Genomic DNA, 18462 nt, shown 5'->3' on the forward strand with positions numbered 1-18462 from the left:
ATACTGAAGTATAATTACAAGCATTTCATAAGTGTCAAAGGCTTTTATTGACAATTACATTAAGTTGATGTAAAGAAGCAATATTTGTTGACCCTTCTTTTTCAAGACCTCTGCAATCTGCCCTGGCATGCTGTTAATTAACTTCTGGGCCACATCCTGACTTATGGCAGCCCATTCCTGCATAATCAATGCTTGGAGCTTGTCAGAATTTGTGGGGTTTTGTTTGTCTACCCGCCTCTTGAGGATTGACCACAACTTCTCAATGGGATTAAGGTCTGGCGAGTTTTCTGTCCATGGACCCAAAATATCGATGTTTTGTTTCCCGAGCCACTTAGTTATCACTTTTGCCTTATGGCAAGGTGCTTTTTCCTGTTTTTCCTGGAGAGAAGTGGCTTCTTTGCTGCCCACCAGGCCATCCTCCAAAAGTCTACGCCTCCTGCCCTCTGCCTGCTGCCATTCCTGAGCAAGCTCTGTACTGGTGGTGCCCTGATCCTGCAGCTGAATCAACTTTAGGAGACGGTCCTGGCGCTTGCTGGACTTTCTTGGGCTCCCTGAAGCCTTCTTCACAAGAATTGAACCGCTCTCCTTGAAGTTATTTATGATCCGATAAATTGTTTATTTAGGTGCAATCTTACTGGCAGCAATATTCCTTGCCTGTGAAGCCCTTTTTGTGCAAAGCAATGATGACGGCACGTGTTTCCTTGCAGGTAACCATGGTTGACAGAGGAAGAACAATGATTCCAAGCACCACCCTCCTTTTGAAGCTTCCAGTCTGTTATTTGAACTCAATCAGCATGACAGAGTGATCTCCAGCCTTGTCCTTGTCAACACTCACACCTGTGTTAACAAGAGAATCACTGACATGATGTCAGCTGGTCCTTTTGTGGGAGGGCTGAAATGCAGTGGAAATGTTTTTTGGGGGATTCATTTCTTTTGAATGGCAAAGAGGGACTTTGCAAATAATTGCAATTCATCTGATCACTCTTCATAAGATTCTGGAATATATGCAAATTGCCATCATACAAACTGAGGCAGCAGACTTCATGAAAATTCATATTTGTGTCATTCTGAAAACTTTTGGCCACGACTGTACTTCTCCCTTCACAGAAGAGCGCAAACGGGCTCTAACCAGAATAGAAAGAGGAGTGGGAGGCCCCGGCGCACAACTGAGCAAAAGGACAAGTACAGTAGAGTGTCTAGTTTGAGAAACAGACGCCTCACAATTCCTCAACTTGCAGCTTCATTAAATAGTACCCGCAAAACAATAGTATCCATGTCAACAGTGAAGAGGCGACTCCAGGATGCTGGCCTTCTAGGCAGAGTTGCAAAGAAAAGCCATCTCCCAGACTGGCCAATAAAAATAAAAGATTAAGATGGGCAAAAGAACACAGAAACTGGTCAGAGATATGGCTTTTTCTTTGCAACTCTGCCTAGAAGGCCAGCATCCCGGAGTCGCGTCTTCACTGTTGACTTTGAGACTGGTGTTTTTAAGAAGCTTCCCCTTGAGCGGACAGCTTGATGAAAACCAGTAAGTATTCAGGTCCCCAAGAAAGTAGACCTCTTTGTTTACATCACATACACTATCAAGCATTTCACACATATTATTTAGATACTGACTGTTAGCACTTGGTGGCCTATAGCAACACCCCAAAAGAAAAAGCTTTAGATGTGCCAAGGGAACCTGCAACTACAACACTTTAATAACACTTGACATAAGGTCTTCTCTAAGCATTACAGGGCTATGGTTCTGAATATATACAGCAACTCCACCCCATAAGCATTTCTGTCTCTTCTATAAATGTTATATCCTTGTATTGCTACTGCTGTATCATCAAATGAGTTATCTAAGTGAGTCTCAGAAATGGCTAATATAAGAGTGTTATCTGATGTTATCAAGTTATTGATTTCATGAACCTTATTTCTAAGGCTAAGGCTTATTTCCATGCCTTTCCTGGGTAGCTTATCAGAGATAGACATACTATTGAAAAGAGCAGACAAAGCAACATAAAATAAAATAATTCAGCAGTCCATTAATCACTTGGTGTGTGTGTGCTGCAGGGTTGAGGCTACGAACCCAGGCTTGGCTCTCTCATCCCTTCCAGGCTTCTAGGAGGGAGGGTGAACAATGAGCCTGTCATAGCGGATGTAAGCAATGTCCCCACGCGCTCTGGTAGCTTTCATGGCTGGGATCAGTTCTTTCCTCTTCTGGAGACCAGCTTGGAAACCACAGAGGAGAGACTAAAGTATGGAACGCTGTTTGGGTCTTTGCGTACGGAACGTCGTTTGGGTCTTTGCGTACGGAACGCCGTTTGGGTCTTTGCGTACGGAACGCCGTTTGGGTCTTTGCGTACGGAACGTCATTTGGGTCTTTGCGTACGGAACGCCGTTTGGGTCTTTGCGTACGGAACGCCGTTTGGGTCTTTGCGTACGGAACGCCGTTTGGGTCTTTGCGTACGGAACGCCGTTTGGGTCTTTGCGTACGGAATGCCGTTTGGATCTTTGCGTACGGATCGCCGTTTGGGTCTTTGCGTGTCAAAAAAGATACACCACAAATAACACTATTTGATGCTTCAAATAACACAATTCTATTATAGAATGTTGTGTGTGCTGAATTTGCAAGTGCAAGCCAAGTGCTATGATCAGCAGTACTGTCAAAGTTGTATTAAAAAAAAGAGTCTGCAAACAAGTACACACACCGGCATTGATGTCTTTACAATTTAGCGATGGTAATAAGGCATTATTTGTTTGACCGATTGGGAAAAAAATCTGTGTGGGAAACATCCGAATGGGAAAAGATCTTCCAAGGAAACAGCTACTATTGCTGGAGTCCAGCAAAATGTAGGCAGTTTATAAAATTAAAAAAAAATTACAATACATTCACAGATTTTACAACACAGTGTGCCCTCAGGCCCCCACTACACCACATATCTACAGTTCTAAATCCATGTTTATGTGTGTATGTGTCTGTGTTGCTTCACAGTCCATAAGGTGTTTTTTTAATCTGTTCTTTAAATATAATTTTACTGCTTGCATCAGTTACTTGATGTGGAATAGAGTTCCATGTAGTCACAGCTCTATGTAGTACTGTCCGCCTCCCATAGTCTGTTCTGAACTTGGGGTCTGTGAAGAGACCTCTGGTGGCATGTCTTGTGGGGTATGCATGGGTGTCCGAGCTGTGTTCTAGTTGTTTAAACAGACAGCACGGTGCATTCAACATGTCAATACCTCTCATAGTGATGAAGTCAATCTCTCCTCCACTTTGAGCTAGGGAGAGATTAATATTAGCTCTCTGTGTACATTCAAGGGCCAGCCGTGCTGTTCTGAGCCAATTGCAATTTTCCTAAGTCCCTTGTTGCGGCACCTGACCCCACGACTGACCAGGTGCGACAAAACTAGAGCCTGTAGTTCCTGCCTTGTTGATAATGCTGTTAAGAAGGTAGAGTAGCACTTTATTATGGACAGACTTCTCCCCATCTTAGCTACTAAATGACTGATGATTGGCTGAGGAAAATTGGTGATAAAAATATAGTTTTTTTTAGACTTCAGTGCGTCTTTTGACATTATCGATCATAAGTCTGCTGCTGAAAAAACGTATGTGTTAAAGCTTTACACCAGTTCTTTTTTTTTTTACCTTGATTTAACTAGGCAAGTCAGTTAAGAACAAATTCTTATTTACAATGACAGCCTACCCAAGACGACGCTGGGCCAATTGTGCGCCGCCCTATGGGACTCCCGATCACGGCCGGTTGTGATACAGCCCAGGATCGAACCAGGGTCTGTAGTGACACCTGCCTTAGACCGCTGCTCAACACAGGTTGTATCAATATGTTTTGACCATTAGTTTACAATCCAGGGTTACTCCAAGCAGTTTAGTCACCTCAACTTGCTCAAATTCCGCATTACTTATTACAAGACTTAGTTGAGGTTTAGTGAATGATTTGTCCCAAATACAATGCTCTTAGTTTTAGAAATATTTAATTCACTAATTTATTCCTGGCCACCCACTCTGAAACCAACTGCAGCTCTTTGTTAAGCGTTGCAGTCATTTCAGTTGCTGTAGTAGCTGACGTATATAGTGTTGAGTCATCCGCATACATAGACACTCTGGCTTTACTCGAAGCCAGTGGCATGTCCTGATTCTACCTGGATTATGATGGAGAGGCTTCCATTAAAGAACGCACTCTGTGTTCTGTTAGACAGGTAACTCTTTATCCACAATATAGCAGGGGATGTAAAGCCATAACATATATACGTTTTATGTATTGAAGACATCTGCAAAGAGGCTCAAAGCTAAATCAGGCTCAGGTTTCAGTGACTTGTTGGGAAGAAAGAACCAGCGGAGGCAGCAACAGGCAGGTAGCAGTTAGATGGGGGCCAGGTGGGATTGGACCAGGCACATCCAGGTAAGGCCAGGGTGTCCTCAGTTGTCGTCATAGAGCCTCAGGCCATCGAGAAGGGGAGACAGAAAAAGTTGGGAGTTAGTGAGAGCATGACTAAGAGCATAGTACACCACATGCACTGGATGTGGAGAATAATCAATAGTTCTGCTGTGTGCACTGGATAAATCTGACTAAAACACAACTGTTTGACCTCGCTGTGATACTGTAGGTCTACTTATGTTACATTTCTGAGTCAGTTCAGGTAGAATTCATGGTCCTGCATTGTGTTAACCATGGCAGCCAGCATTGGAAATAGAGATATGCAAAAAAGATAATCAGCCTATTTCTTGAGCCTTTCCCTTTATTGTATTTTTTATGCCAGGCCCATCTTATCAAATAAACACAATTTATTTAAATCTCTACACTCTTAGGGGGGAAAAAGGTGTTATCTGCTGTCCCCACAGGAGAACTCTTTGAAGAATAATTTCCACAGAGGATTCTTCATGGAACCCAAAATAGTTCTACCTGAAATCAAAAAGGGTTATTCTATGGGGACAGCCGAATAACTATGAGTAAACTGTCGTTTTGTTCTGGTCACAAGATAATCCCGAAAAATTGTGGTTAACAGCGCCACACTCAGGCAAAAAAAATTAATGTTATATTCTCAGCCAGGCCCATCTTTTCAAAGAAAACACAATTTAATTCTCTCTACTTGAGTAAAATATGTAGTTTTGTTGTGATCACAAATTCTAACAAAACAGGTTGAGCACCACAGTCAGGCAGAAAATCGGGGTTACATATTTGTTTTGCTTGAGCAAGACTGGCAATAATCGGTCCGCTAATACAGGACTAGTAAGGGCCCAGTGCACTGCTTTTGTAAAGAAAAAACAATTCAGACTTTTCAGGGGGTGTTACAGCACCCCTACTTCTACTATGGTGGTAGAGACAAGCTACCTTCTGGCCATTGAAGTTGTCTAGCATCACAGTAACATTTTGAATAGCTCCCCGTGTGCAGGATGTTGTATCTATACTTTATGTCATGCCTTATTGGAATGGATTTATTGATAATATCTGTTGGAAAACAGTTTGGATGTCGCCACACACATACCTACTTGTTAACAAAATTAAGGAAGTTTCCTTTAAAATTATTCATAAATATTATCCTGCCAACCACTATATGAAGAAGTTTAAGGAAAACATCAACTCAAATGGCTCCTTTTGTAATGACCACCCAGAAACAGTTTTGCATCTTTTTTGGCATTGTATGTGTTATGTTCTGTTAATTACTGATGTCCCCTTTAAGGATGGAGCACCCTTGGTCATGCGCTGTATTGTTCTATGTTATTCTGGTACTAACTAGTTTGAGTAAATGTGAAGCTCCAGTTCAATTGCTTGTATACAGAGTCTTTCTTATTACATAAATAAGTACTAAGTGTTAAGACACTACAGTATGCATGTAAGAAAACTGTGGCAAGACATCAGTAGGTTTATAATTGAACACATTTATGAAGATTTTACACTATTGTGGAGAGATGTACTGTTTGGATTCTTTACATACAAGCGGAATAATTTTTATGTAATTAATTTCATTATTCTTTTGGCCAAATTTCATATACACAAATGTAAATTTACAAACAGAAAACCACATTTTCGTACCCTACAAAATGAAATTGAACTGTATTTTAAGACAGTTAAATGCTCTACTAACAAAAAAGCTGATAGAATTGTAAGTATACGCATGTCCCTTAATAAGGTCCTTGTGTAATTGTAATGTGATATTGTACCCCCTAGCTCGATTGTCTATTGTTTGTAATCTATGTATGCTTGTGTTCCTTCATGTGCTTTATGTATTGATTTGTTATAAAAAATGTTAAAAAAATGTTTTTTTAAGAATAGCTCCCCGTGTTTATGCTACTTACCGTTTCGTGTAGTGGCTGCAGCTCAATTCACTCTGACGATATAAAGCTCGCGCCTATTTCATAACATGTGGCTTGTGAAATGTCTTTTTCTACACAAGAGGAACCAGACACGAACATACTCACCAAAAGTCGGTAAAAAAAATAAATCACAATATTTTGAGCTACAAACGAATAAAGCACCGCCATTGAAAGATGACTCACGAACACGAGTGTCGGGTTTTGCTCTGACATCACTAAATCTCTACGACAGTCTGTTTTGCCATGTAAAACTGTGCTATTCAATTCTGTTTTTATTACCTTCAGAGGTCCTAAAATAAAACATCTATTGGCTATATGATACATTATGACCATCTTGAAATAACTCCATGTTAGCTTAGTAGATATTGCGATATAAAGTGCTTAGAGAACTACATTATAACATTTCCACAGCAATTTGCATGAGGCAAATGGAAGTTTATGGCGCTGTCTGAGAAATAATTATTTTTCATTATTGATCTGACACTTTTTCCTTATCTTTTGTTTTAGTTAGTGGAGACAGGCTCAGCCTCTGAGCTCTACAGTACTCGATTACAGCAAACTCCACCTTCACCACTTGCGTAGTTTGGTGTCCCCAGGCTGTGCAAAATGTGCATACCTCTTTATAATAACAAATAAAAGCACACATGACAAGGCCAATGTTATATTTACAGATATTTTTATGTTGCAAACAATCACATACAGATATATTGGAACACAAGTTCACTGTGCTTATGTGCATCTGTGTGAGTGTATGTGACAAATAGAGCAGTAAGAGTACAGAAAGCAGAAGGAAATCCCTTGGTGAGGGAGACCTCAAGAGGGTTAACAAGGCAGAGACAACAGAGAATGAGTGGGCATGGGGTGCTTTTGGGACACATGGCAGCAGAAGATTGTGTATGTGGTGTGTGTGTGTAACACAAATATCTGCTCATCTCTGCATCTTCCTTGAAGTGTGTATGACGGAGCGAGAAAGTCTTAATTTGTGTATGTTCTTTACAGCATAGGGATCTTTAAGATCCTTGTGAGTATCTACTAGAACCCAGTCAGATACCAGTAACTGAGAGGGAGTATAAACAGAGGGACAGAAAGCCTCGACTCCACACACACAACCTCTATTCTCTATCGCCATACACACAGACTACACAAAGTACACACAGACACTACCAGTCATCTCTTATTCTACTCCTCTGCCACAATTCTCTTCCTTTCACACTCTTCTCTCTCTCCTAGGTAGCGTCAGAATAAGTGGCAGGAAGAAACAAAATAAAACCCAAACCAAACCCTTATAGAACAGATGTGATTGGTTTATGTGCAGTCACAATTACCCAGCATGCACTGGGGAAGGACACAGGAACCATTTACCCTTTGACCCCCACGTCATGGCAAATTTACAGTATGCACGTTTTTGGGGGAAATCACCAGCCAAGGAATACTGATTTTTTCTTTTAGTGTGTGTGTGCGAGAGAATGTGTGTGTGTGTGTGTGTGTGTGTAATATTTATTAAGCATACTCTACATCCAGAATAATTTACATAAAAAGGACAATCAATATTTATTTTAAAACAGGGCCGGGAGATGAGGGGCAAAGCCTGGATAACAATGGTATAGAGTGCGAGAGGTTGGGCTTAGGTGAGTGTCAGAGAGAAAGTGTCGGATTGTGGGTAGGAGGGGGTATAGGGTTGTGGTTGGAGGATAGAGGTGGTGGGTAGGGGAGGAGAGGCTGCTATTTAGGGGAGCACTAATGCTCCTTCTGGAAGAGAAGAGCAGGAGGTTGGGGGGGGTGTATAAGGCTGTGGTTGGAGGGTAGAGAGGAAGATGAGAGGGAGGTTGCAGGCAGACTCAGCGACACTCCCACACTTTGACTGTCTGATCAACGCTGCCTGTCACCACGTAGGGAGCAGTCCGGTGCATATCTAGAGAAAGAAATACAAATACAGACTGGAATAAAAGCTTGCACCTATTTGCTCTCCAGAAAGATGGTTGACCAGACTTGATGTATACAGTGCCTTCAGAAAATATTCCTAACCCTAGACTTGTAACACAGCAAAATGTGGAATAACCTGAAATAAATATGAATAAAGCATACTGAACAAAAATAAACATGTAAAGTCCTGGTCCCATGTTTCCGGAGCTAAAATAAAAGATGCCAGAAATGTTCACAGACAAAAAGCTTATTTCTCAAATTTTGTAAACAAATTAGTGCACATCCTTAGTGAGCATTTCTCCTTTTCCAAGATAATCCATCCACCTGACAGGTGTGGCATATCAAGAAGCTGATTAAACAGCATGATCATTACACAGGTGCACCTTATGCTGGGGACAAAAGGCCACTTTAATGTGCAGTTGTGTCACAATACCACAGATGTCTCAATTTTGAGGGAGTGTGCAATTGGAATGCTGACTGCAGGAATATCGACCAGAACTGTTGCCAGAGCATTTAATGTTAATTTCTCTACCATCAGGCACCTCCAACATTGTTTTAGAGAATTTGGTAGTACGTCCAACTGGCCACAGAACTGCAGACCACGTGCAACCACACCAGTCCAGGACCTCCACATCCTGCTTCTTCACCTGGTGGATCATCTGAGACCAGTCAACCAGACAGCTGATGAAACTGAGGAGTACTTCGGTCTGTAATGAAGCCCTTTTGTGGGGAAAAACACATTCTGATTGGCTGGGCCTGGCTCCCAAGTGGGTGGGCCTACCCACTCCCAGGCCTAACCATGGCTGCACCCTGGCCCAGTCATGTGAAATTCATAAATTAGGGCCTAATGAATGTACACTGCTCAAAAAAATTAAGGGAACACTTAAACACAAAGTAACTCCAAGTCAATCACACTTCTGTGAAATCAAACTGTCCACTTAGGAAGCAACACTGATTGACAATACATTTCACATGCTGTTGTGCAAATGGAATAGACAAAAGGTGGAAATTATAGGCATTTAGCAAGACACCCCCCAATAAAGGAGTGGTTCTGCAGGTGGGGACCACAGACCACTTCTCAGTTCCTATGCTTCCTGGCTGATGTTTTGGTCACTTTTGAATGCTGGCGGTGCTTTCACTCTAGTGGTAGCATGAGACTGAGTCTACAACCCACACAAGTGGCTCAGGTAGTGCAGCTCATCCAGGATGGCACATCAATGCGAGCTGTGGCAAGAAGGTTTGCTGTGTCTGTCAGCGTAGTGTCCAGAGCATGGAGGCGCTACCAGGAGACAGGCCAGTACATCAGGAGACGTGGAGGAGGCGGTAGAAGGGCAACAACCCAGCAGCAGGACCGCTACCTCCGCCTTTGTGCAAGGAGGAGCACTGCCAGAGCCCTGCAAAATGACCTCCAGCAGGCCACAAATGTGCATGTGTCTGCTCAAACGGTCAGAAACAGACTCCATGAGGGTGGTATGAGGGCCCAACGTCCACAGGTGGGGGTTGTGCTTACAGCCCATCACCGTGCAGGATGTTTTTCATTCCAAGATTGGAAAATTCACCACTGTGCTCTTCACAGATGAAAGCAGGTTGACACTGAGCACGTGACAGACTGGTGACGCCGTGGAGAACATTCTGCTGCCTGCAACAACCTCCAGCATGACCGGTTTGGCGCTGGGTCAGTCACGGTATGGGGTGGCATTTCTTTGGGGGGCCGCACAGCCCTCCGTGTGCTCGCCAGAGGTAGCCTGACTGCCATTAGGTATCGAGATGAGATCCTCAGACCCCTTGAGACCATATGCTGGTGCGGTTGGCCCTGGGTTCCTCCTAATTCAAGACAATGCTAGACCTCATGTGGCTGGAGTGTGTCAGCAGATACCAAGAGGAAGGCATTGATGCTATGGACTGGCCCGCCCGTTCCCCAGACCTGAATCCAATTGAGCACATCTGGGACATCATGTCTCGCTCCATCCACCAACGCCACGTTGCACCACACTGTCCAGGAGTTGGCGGATGCTTTAGCCCAGGTCTGGAAGGAGATCCCTCAGGAGACCATCCGCCACCTCATCAGGAGCATGCCCAGGCATTGTAGGGAGGTCATACAGGCACGTGGAGGCCACACACACTACTGAGCCTCTTTTTGACTTGTTTTAAGGACATTACATCAAAGTTGGATCAACCTGTAGTGTGGTTTTCCACTTTAATTTTGAGTGTGACTCCAAATACAGACCTCCATGGGTTGATACATTTGATTTCCATTGATAATTTGTGTGTGATTTTGTTGTCAGCACATTCAGCTATGTAAAGAAAAAAGTAGTTAATACAAATATTTCATTCATTCAGAACTAGGATGTGTTATTTTAGTGTTCCCTTTATTTATTTGAGCAGTGTATTTCAATTGAGTGATTTCTTTATATGAACTGTACCTTGGTAAAATTGTTCCATGTTGCGTACATATTTTAGTTATATATATATATATTTTTTTTTTCCTTCACCTATCTACACACAATACCCCGTAATGACAAAGTGAAAACATTTAGACATTTAGTCAAAAAAAACTATTAAATAAAACATAACATTTACATAAGTATTCAGACCTTTTAACTCAGTACTTTGTTGAAGCACCTTTGGCAGCGATTACAGCCTCAAGTCTTCTTGGGTATGACGCTACAAGCTTGGCACACCTGTATTTGGGGAATTTCTCCCATTCTTCTCTGCAAGTCCTCTCAAGCTCTGTCAGGTTGGTGGGGAGCGTCGCTGCACAGCTATATTCAGGTCTCTCCAGAGATGTTCAATCGGGTCCGTGCTCTGGCTGGGCCACTCAAGGACATTCAGAGACTTGTCCCGAAGCCACTCCTGCAGTGTATTGGCTATGTGCTCAGGATCGTTGTCCTGTTGAAAGGTGAACCTTCGCCTCAGTCTGAGGTCCTGAACGCTCTGGAGCAGGTTTTCATCAAGGATCTCTGTACTTTACTCATCTTTCCCTCGATCCTGACGAGTCTCCCAGTCCCTGCAGCTGAAAGACATCCCCACAACATGATGCTTCCACCACCATGCTTCACCGTAGGGATGGTGCCAGGACAGTTATAACCCGCGTTGCCCTCAAACCAAGGCACATTGCCTGCTAATTCTCTTTAGGCTGTTCAATTTGTCAATTTAAAATAATTTTCTAACAGTTTGAATTGAGGTGTGTTCCACCCCATTAATTCACATGAGTAGCATTTCACTGTTGCGGACAATTTATGTTTGAGGCTTTACTGAGCCGGACAAACTTCTTTCTTCAATGAGAGCCAAAGCACTTCCCTAGTGTTTCCCCAGATCATGTATGAAGACATTGCGCATCTCTAGTCAAAACAGGCCGTGCAAACTTTTCCCCCAGCACATTTTATGGCTGGCGCCCGCATGGTCTTCATTGTTGTTTTCCTTACAAATGTGTGCGTTTATCAAAAAGGAAGTTGCTTATTTTCTGTATATCAATTTGTTGTTTCTACTGTAGCATACCATATGTATGGAGCATAATGGATTTACAGTTTTATTCACATTTTCAAGTACTGGTGACAAGTCATGCATTCCAATTCTTGCATAGATTGTAATGGACACATATGTAAAATACTTTTGAAGGTTCTATTGATTATGATGAGCAAATGCTAAGCTATTTGCCAGCTATGTGGGGCGTCATGTTTGTTGACATCATACAATACATTTTGGTTGTCACGTAAGTGTCTATCAGACCAAAGATGTTACAACAAGGGATTGTTCACGCGACCGACTTATGGTGCTTTCAAGACAACTGGGAATTCGGAAATAAACAAAGTCAAATCATGATGTCAGTGAACTTCAAGTCGGAGCTGTAGAAAAAGTTCTGAGCTCAAGGTGGAATTCCGAGTTGGATGACCATTCATAACGATTTTCCCAGTCTCGTTTTTTTCTGAGTTCCCAGTTGTCTTGGACGCACTGAAGTCGGAAATTTCCCAGTTCCTTTGAATGTGGCATGAGATTTTAACTATGCCAGATCAGACCCCACATACCAGGGGTTTTACTTTAATTTAGCATATACACTTCCTGTTTGTCCACCATTTATTGATATATTGCCTTAATCATACCTTCCCCATTTCCACCCCCCATGGAATTGAAAACCCCCCACAATTTAAATGAACCCCCCACCCCCCAAAAGGTTTTATCCCGGTTTAGCTTTCACGCTACGGTTAGGCTAGGCAGTAGGCTTGTATTTAGCATGATGATCTGCGAGGCCATAACATTTGATTTGTTTTGTGATTTGTCAAAAATGGTAAACGACTCGTCAATTCATGTGTTCCGGTTCTTGTATACACTAACATGTACATCGAAGATTTGGAATATGCTGAAAAGTGGCCAAACTAAGTTCATATTTTTAAGGCAATGGGCACAGCCATTTTTGACTTATTTGCATTTTATAGTGAATGGAGTTTTTGCTTGTCAAACTTAAATTCTTTATGATGGCAGCCATGTTATCGGCTGTTAGCTTAGCTGACACGCATCTCTTTTCTAAACAATATTACATTTCTCCCTTGTGCTCACCAGAGATGTGTTACATTGTAAACAAGTCGAGCTATAAGCTCGCTCATTTGTGTTTTGCTGTAAAGACCTTTATTTCCAATCAGTACAAAACATTGTTTAGATGCTTTTCAGAATGGCAGTGACTACTCAACAATGATCACAAATATGTGATCGTACACGTCAAAGTGCCTTGTTGCATACATGAGGAATATTGATTTTTATTCGGTACAGGCTTCCTTGTCACTCTGATTTAGTCTAGTATTGTGGAGTAACTACAATGTTGTTGATCCAACCTCAGTTGTCCTATCACAACCATTAAACTCTTAACTGTTTTAAAAATCACCATTGGCCTCAAGGTGAAATTAATGAATAACTTCACCATGCTCAGAGGGATATTCAGCATCTGCTTTATTGTATTTTTACACATCTACAAATCAGTGCCCTTCTTCACAAGGCATTGCAAAACCTCCCTGGTCTTCGTGGTTGAATCTGTGCTTGAAATTCACTACTAGATTGAGGGACCTTACAGATAATTGTACATATGGGGTACAGAGATGGGGCAGTCATTCAAAAATCATGTTAACCACTATTATTGAACACGGAATGAGTCCATGCAACTTATTATGCAATTTGTTAGGCACATTTTACACCTGAACTTTAGGCTTGCCATAACAAAGGGGTTGAATACTTATTGACTCAAAACATTTCAGATTTACATTTTTTATTAATTTCTAAAATGTTCCACAAACAAAATTCCACTTTGACATTACGGGTATTGGGTGTAGATCAGTGACAAAATCTCAATGTAATGAATTTTGAATTCAGGCTTTAACAACCTGCAAACGGTAAAGCGGGGCCATGTCCCATTCATTGGATGCCCAAATCAACTGGAAGTATGTACAAAACAAGTTTTGAAGCCACAGAATCCAGAAGGCGACACTAATAGTTTTTTCCAGAAACTATGATTCGCAATTCACAAATTATTATTTTGATTCACATGAGCAACTCGTCTCTCACACATGCAGGTGACGCGCGCAAACACAGATGTGGTAAAGTGTCATTCTGATCCTCGCTGATATGTTGATTTTTATTTGATTGATAAAATATAGATTTAAACTGTCTAAATAAATGACGTGAAAATGTATTTATGTATGTTAATTACTTTTCCAAAACGTTTTAAGTTTTTATAATTTTCCCCAACTTTTCTAAGCCTGGAAACCATAAAATTCCATGACTTTCCCAGAATTTTTATGACCGTACGAACCCTGATGATGGACTGGGTGGAGGTAGAACTGTGGAACTGGCAGAAGTGTTGGAGATTACGCACACACAAACAGGTGGTTTTGACTAGTACTACAATATTTAAGGGAATGCACACACAGACAGTCTTACCCAGAGAGGTAACAAAGTGTTCGTGGGCACACAGGGTCTTCATGCAGCGCTTGTTCTTGTAGTCCCAGATCCTCAGAGTCTTATCATCAGCACAGCTCACTATGAACCTGCCTCCAGGGTGCACCAACACACCACGCACCCAGTTATCATGACCCACCTAGAGGGAGAACACACACAACCAACCTGAGAAACAAAACCCGCTTTGGACATCCTCACATAGCCAGTTATCATGACCAATCGTGCTGCCTGAGGGGAAGGTAACGAACAAAATCCTATTTCCCCTAACTTTAACCCCAAAATAGCCTTTTTACAAATTAGGACCAGCAAAATGTCCTCACTTCTCTAACTGTGTTGGTTTACTATTCTTGAGGACTTCTGGTGCTCACGTATAGTAAAAGGTGCACACACACACTCACCAGAGTCATAAGGCACATGCCAGTGCTGACGTCCCACATCTTGATGGTCTTATCTCTAGAGCCAGAGAGAAGGAATGGGCCGGGCTTCCCACTCTTCTTACTCTACAGAGAGTAAAGAAAAGATGCTTATAAGCATGAACAAAAAACAAGTTGTATTGCCAAAACACGTGTCATCATTTCAAAATACCTCACATAGTATAGAGGTTCTCCTCACCTCTGAGCCAGTAGCCTCCAGGATAGTGGGGTGAGCGGTATCGGGGGCCCAGGCAATACACTCCACCACGTGTTCGTGCTCCCGCAGCTCAGCCTTACACTCCTTGGAGGTGGCCACCCACACACGCACCGTCTGGTCGTTGGAACAGCTGGCGATAAGAGAACCATCCTGGTTGGGCCGGACCATCCTCACCCATTCTCTGTGGCCTGTGAATGTCTTCACACAATACCTAGAGAAAGAAACCGACTCAACCAAGTTACACACAAAGGTATGTGGACATACTTCAATTAGTGGATTCGGCTATTATTTCAGCCACACCCGTTGCTGAGAGGTGTGTAAATCGAGGAAAATCGTCCGTCCTCAGTTGTAACACTTACTACAGAGTTCCAAACTGCTGCTGAAAGCAACGTCGGAGCATCATGAAATTGGTTTCCATGGCCGAGCAGCCGCACGCACACAAACCTACTGTAAGATCACCATGTGCAATGACAAGTGTCGGCTGGAGTGGTGCAAAGCTCGTCGCCAATGGACTCTGGAGCATTGGGAACAAGTTCTCTGGAGTGATGAATCATGCTTCACCATCTGGCAGTCGAATCTGGGTTTGGCAGATGCCAGAAAAACACTACCTGGCCCAATGCATAGTGCCAACTGTAAAGTTTGGTGGAGGAGGAATAATGGTCTGGGGCTGTTTTTCATGGTTCGGGCTAGGCCCCTTAGTTCCAGTGAAGGGAAACCTTTACAGCATACGCAATTCTGTGCTTCCAACTTTGTGGCAACAATTTGAGGAAGACCCTTTCCTGTTTCAGCATGACAATGCCCCCGTGCATAAAGCGAGGTCCATACAGAAATTTTTGTAGAGATCAGTGTGGAAGAACTTGATTGGCCTGGATAAAGCCCTGACAATCATTGAAGCAAAGGGGGGGACCAACTCCATTTAAATGCCCATTATTTTGGAATGAGATTTTCAACAAGTGTCCACATACTTTTGGATATGTAGCATAGCTAGACAAACACACACCTCTCCAGCAAAACCGTAATACTGGAAACCAGAATGAGTCAGTCTGTGTATGCGTTGGAACATCTCTTCACTGGACTAATATAACAAGAGATACAGTATTTCAGCACCTGATAAGTGTGTGTGTCTCACCCAGTGGCCACCTCCCACATCTTGATGGTCTTGTCTCTGGAGGCAGAGACTATGTGGTCTCCATTGGGCATGATGGCTACAGAAGACACGTTGTGGTCATGACCTGAAACAGACAGACAGGAAACAGGAAAGTGACATCAGTAAGGCTAATACAAAAAAATATGACTTTACAATACCTAGTAAACCACAGTAATTACATTGTAGTAACCAAAGATAGAATCATTCTATCACATAAGTACACTGTTGAAGTAACCACGTAAGTACACCAACAGTGTCGGTAGGTGCACATTGGGTAATAGTGCTTGTTTGCCGTTGTACCACTTGGAGGAACACAACAGACACCCACCCAGACCCTCACCGTGCATGGTGCGGATGCACTCAAAGCCCTGGAAGTCCCACAGCTTGATGGTCATGTCTGCAGAGCAGGAGGCCAGCAGCTTGCCCGTCTGGTCAAAGGAGATGTCCTGGACAGAGTCTGTATGACCCTTCAGTGTCCGCTCAAAGTCCCCTGCCTCATAGTCCCACACCTAGAGCGAGAGACACACAAACGCATAGTCAGTTGAAACATTTTTCAACATGACAGGGCAATGAACTTCTTCTGGGTCAATGCATAAGAGTGAGTGTTACAAGAGAAATAAAAGAGAAAGAAGAGAGCACAAAGCAAAGAGAGGAAGAAGTTGAGAGAGCAGGATGAGATTCACATGCATCCCAGGGTGCAGTGCTCCATGCTCTGCCAGCGTTGTCCCGGTTACCAGAGCATCACCCCATCTCGACAGTGATAGAGGAAAGATAAGGAGAGAGAGAGCATGAGAAGAACAAGAGCGGGGGGGAAGAAGGGAGCGAGTGAAAAGGAGAGAGGAAGAGGAGAGAAAGAGTAGAAGAGAGGATATCAAGAAGATTAAGGGGAGGAATAGCAGCTATAGCAGCTGCAGAGATATCTAATGTGACAGTCACTGACATACAGTTGCGGACAAATATATTGCCACCCTTGCACTTTCCTTAGACGATTCTCAACAAATAAGTTGAAACTGAAAAAAAATTAAATGGTCTCCACACCTTGTTATGGATTTTCAATATTGTAGAACAAATCAATGTTTTATAAAACGTAAGTTTGCTAATTTAATTTTTTTAATGAACACAAATGGCTTGAACAAGGTTATTGGCACCCCAGAGCTAGTACCTGGTTTCACAGCCTTTGGGCAAGATAAGTGCAGGCAAACACTTCTTGTAGCCTTCAATGAGCTTGCTGCACAATTCTAATTCTACTGGCAATTTGGCCCACTCTTCAGCAGCATACTGCACTAATTCTTCACTGTTTGAGGGGTGCCCTCCACCAACTGCTGTTTTCCGATCTCGCATTAGTTTTTTGGATGTGATTCAGAGCTGGACTCTTGGTTGGCCACTCCAGAACAATCCAGTGTTTCTTCTTAAACCATTCTTGGGTGATTTTTGATGTGTGTTTGGGGTCGTTGTCCTGCTGGAACACCCACAACCTCCAATAGAGACCCAGTTTTTGGACACTGGGTTGAATATTGGACTCCAAAAGATCTGATAATCTCCTCGTTTTATGATGCCCTGTGCACGTTCAAGGCCTCCAGTATGAGAGGTGGCAAAAGCAGCCCCACAGCATTATCAAACCTCCATGTTTGATTGTAGGAGGGCGTTCTTTTCATTGAATGATTCATTTAGTCGTCAGTAAACACAGTGCTGTACTACCTAAGAGCTAACATGTTGTTTTATTGGGTCACGGAACATTTCCCCCAGATTTAGGGTGCCCGACTTTATTTTCTAAATTAAATTTGTAAACTTACCTTTCCAACATTCTATTTGGTTCTGCAATGTTGAAAACCCAACAAGGTGTGGAGAGCAAATTACAACTTATTTTAGAAGAAATAGGGAATTACTGAAGAAAAATGCAAGGGTGGCAATATATTTGGCCGCAACTGTATATATATGTGCTAGATAAAATAATATTTGTATCTTACATAGAGCTATGGCTCCCTGGTACACCAAGCTCTTAGAAAATGATTGACACATACAGACCTTGATGGTGGCGTCCTCAGAAGCAGTGACCATGACAGAGAAGACCGGGTGGAAGATGACCCGTGTGACGGGGGAGCGGTGGCCGCTTAGGGCGTATCTCTCTGGGGGACGGGGGATCCACTCCTTAGGATCCCTCTTCTGGGCCACAGGACCCCCTAGAGTCATCTCCTCCTTGGCCTCGTTCAGCTTAGACTCCAGCTCCATCACCTGGGGGAGAGAAGGATGGGAGAAGGTAGGGGAGTGAAGATAAAGGTGTGGAAAAGATGACGAGAGAGTAGTAGACTAGATAGTTCAGTTCAGTTGGTTGTTTATGGTTCTCCAACAGAGTTATTTCTCTCATACTCCACACACGTTTTTATTGATTATTTAACCAGAGGTCGCACTGAGAATTACATCTATTGTACAAGTGAGCCCTGACCAAGAAAGCATCCTACACTGCTCAAAAAAAATAAAGGGAACACTAAAATAACACATCCTA

The 18462-nt window shown here is 42.8% G+C and overlaps 1 protein-coding gene and 1 long non-coding RNA gene across 3 annotated transcripts in view; both read right to left on the reverse strand.

Annotated features, from left to right (window-relative positions):
- Positions 1-4190: 4190 nt before the first annotated feature.
- LOC116356378 (uncharacterized) lies at positions 4191-6750 on the reverse strand. The gene is made up of 2 exons (XR_004204896.1): positions 6299-6750; positions 4191-4439 (listed from the first exon to the last, which is right to left on the reverse strand). It is a non-coding gene; the product is annotated as an uncharacterized LOC116356378 (long non-coding RNA).
- A 225-nt stretch (positions 6751-6975) lies between these two features.
- LOC109866858 (lissencephaly-1 homolog B) overlaps positions 6976-18462 on the reverse strand; it is a 33542-nt gene continuing 22055 nt past the window's right edge. Inside the window, exons 5-11 of one of the 2 annotated variants that reach the window (XM_020455732.2) lie at positions 17985-18191; positions 16300-16468; positions 15942-16044; positions 14795-15023; positions 14581-14682; positions 14165-14321; positions 6976-8228 (exon numbers count right to left, since the gene is read on the reverse strand). In XM_020455732.2, coding sequence (XP_020311321.1) covers positions 8155-8228; positions 14165-14321; positions 14581-14682; positions 14795-15023; positions 15942-16044; positions 16300-16468; positions 17985-18191 — 1041 coding nt within the window. In that variant the 3' untranslated portion in view covers positions 6976-8154. The remainder of the gene's footprint in view (positions 8229-14164; positions 14322-14580; positions 14683-14794; positions 15024-15941; positions 16045-16299; positions 16469-17984; positions 18192-18462) is intronic. The other variant, XM_020455733.2, reaches the window with a different exon arrangement.

Source organism: Oncorhynchus kisutch, linkage group LG22 (assembly GCF_002021735.2).
Source record: "Oncorhynchus kisutch isolate 150728-3 linkage group LG22, Okis_V2, whole genome shotgun sequence".
Classification (NCBI taxonomy): Eukaryota; Metazoa; Chordata; class Actinopteri; order Salmoniformes; family Salmonidae; genus Oncorhynchus; species Oncorhynchus kisutch.